Source organism: Salvelinus sp. IW2-2015, unplaced genomic scaffold (genome assembly GCF_002910315.2).
Source record: "Salvelinus sp. IW2-2015 unplaced genomic scaffold, ASM291031v2 Un_scaffold3029, whole genome shotgun sequence".
Classification (NCBI taxonomy): domain Eukaryota; kingdom Metazoa; phylum Chordata; class Actinopteri; order Salmoniformes; family Salmonidae; genus Salvelinus; species Salvelinus sp. IW2-2015.
In genome coordinates, this window is record NW_019944321.1 from 104145 (window position 1) to 106151 (window position 2007).

At 45.2% G+C, this 2007-nt stretch overlaps 1 protein-coding gene across 1 annotated transcript in view; it reads left to right on the forward strand.

Annotated features, from left to right (window-relative positions):
• Positions 1–2007, forward strand: part of LOC112075204 (perforin-1-like) — a gene marked incomplete at its 3' end in the record, with an annotated part of 20705 nt that overhangs the window by 12162 nt on the left and 6536 nt on the right. The window contains exon 3 of the mRNA XM_070440807.1: positions 1273–1489. Within this exon, the coding sequence (XP_070296908.1) occupies positions 1273–1489 (217 nt within the window). The remainder of the gene's footprint in view (positions 1–1272; positions 1490–2007) is intronic.

Sequence of the window (2007 nt, forward strand, 5' to 3'; positions counted from 1 at the left end):
TGTTACATCGGTAAAAGTTTGTCAGGGCTTTGTGTGACAAGCCAAATTTCTTCAGCCTCCTGAGGTTGAAGAGCGCTGTTGTGGCCTTCTTCACCACGCTGTCTGTGTGGGTGGACTATTTCAGTTTGTCCGTGATGTGTACACCCAGGAACTTAAAACTTTCCACCTTCTCCACTGCTGTCCCTTCGATGTGGATAGGGGGGTGCTCCTCTTGCTGTTTCCTGAAGTCTATGATCATCTCCTTTGTTTTGTTGTTTTCCTGACACCACACTCCCGAGTGCCCTCACCTTCTCCTGCAGGCTGTCTCGTCGTTGTTGGTGATCAAGCCAACAATAGGTCATGGGGTCAATAGGTCGTGGTGGCCCAATGCCCTATCAAGACACCTTATGTTGGTGCTGTAGAGGTCAATAGGTCGTGGTGGCCCAATGCCCTATCAAGACACCTTATGTTGGTGCTTTAGAGATCAATAGGTCGTGGTGGCCCAATGCCCTATCAAGAAACCTTATGTTGGTGCTGTAGAGGTCAATACGTCGTGGTGGCCCAATGCCCTATCAAGACACCTTATGTGGTGCTGTAGAGGTCAATAGGTCGTGGTGGCCCAATGCCCTCAAGACACATTATGTTGGTGCTGTAGAGGTCAATAGGTCGTGGTGGCCCAATGCCCTATCAAGACACCTTATGTTGGTGCTGTAGAGGTCAATAGGTCGTGGTGGCCCAATGCCCTATCAAGACACCTTATGTTAGTGTTTCCTTTATTTTGACAACTACCTGGTGCTTTTAGGATTAATATATTGTACACACCTTTATGACACCAATAAACAACAAGTTATACAAAATGGTTTACCTGTTCACTAGCTGTTGTCACATTTAAATCATTGTTCATGTAAAATGTTCATGAAATAAAATTCCACGTTCAAAACTTGGGGATTTTCCCATGTGAGGGTTTTCATTTCATAAAGGCTTTGTTCACACAGTCAACCCAGTTCTGATGTTTTGGCACATCTGATACATATCTGATCTTTTCCCCAATGTGTAAACAGCTAAACAAATTAACACATGGAATCTGATCTTTTGAGTTCTGATTTATAACACATTCAAGCCGTAGTGTGTTTTTTGTATGTGACCTGCCATTACCGCAACACCCACCAAAATTTTGAAAGGACCATTGCTTCTGTATGCTATAGGCTGAGAAAGGGTCAACCAATTGTAGATCAAGGTCGTCTCTGTGTCGTATTTTAATTCACATCTGATATGCTAATTCCTGTGTTCCAGTTATCGCACGCCAAACACTCCAACTCTCAGCGATGAGTTCCGTAAGGACATTGATCGTCTGGACTCATACTCTAAGACTTCTAAGGCCCAGTATCGCCGGCTCATAGACACCTATGGGACTCACTACATCCGCCAAGTTGACCTGGGAGGAAGGCTGACGATGATTACAGCAATACACACCTGTCAGGCCTCACATAGTGGCCTCTCTACAAACCAGGTGACTTACTTAGTCTCAATGCCTGCTGTAATAGAGGCCATTTTACATTAAAGGAAATTACAGGAATTCAAACAGCAATCTGTAATCATTACATAGAACCAGAGCCATATAATGTTAGAGCAGGGCTCTTGAACACTGTTCCTGGAGAGCTACCCTCCTGTACAGGGCTCTCCAACCCCGTTCCTGGAGAGCTACCCTCCTGTAGGTTTACATCTATCTAGACCAGGGCTCTCCAACCCTAATCCTGGAGAGCTACCCTCCTGTAGGTTTACATCTATCTAGTCCAGGGTTCTCCAACCCTATTCCTGGAGAGCTACCCTCCTGTAGGTTTACATCTATCTAGTCCAGGGTTCTCCAACCCTATTCCTGGAGAACTATCCCGCTGTAGGTTTACATCTATCTAGACCAGGGATCTCCAACCCAATTCCTGGAGAACTATCCCGCTGTAGGTTTTCACTCTGTCCCCAGTTTAAACTTACCTGATTCAGCTCATCAACCAGCTAATTATTAGAATCAGG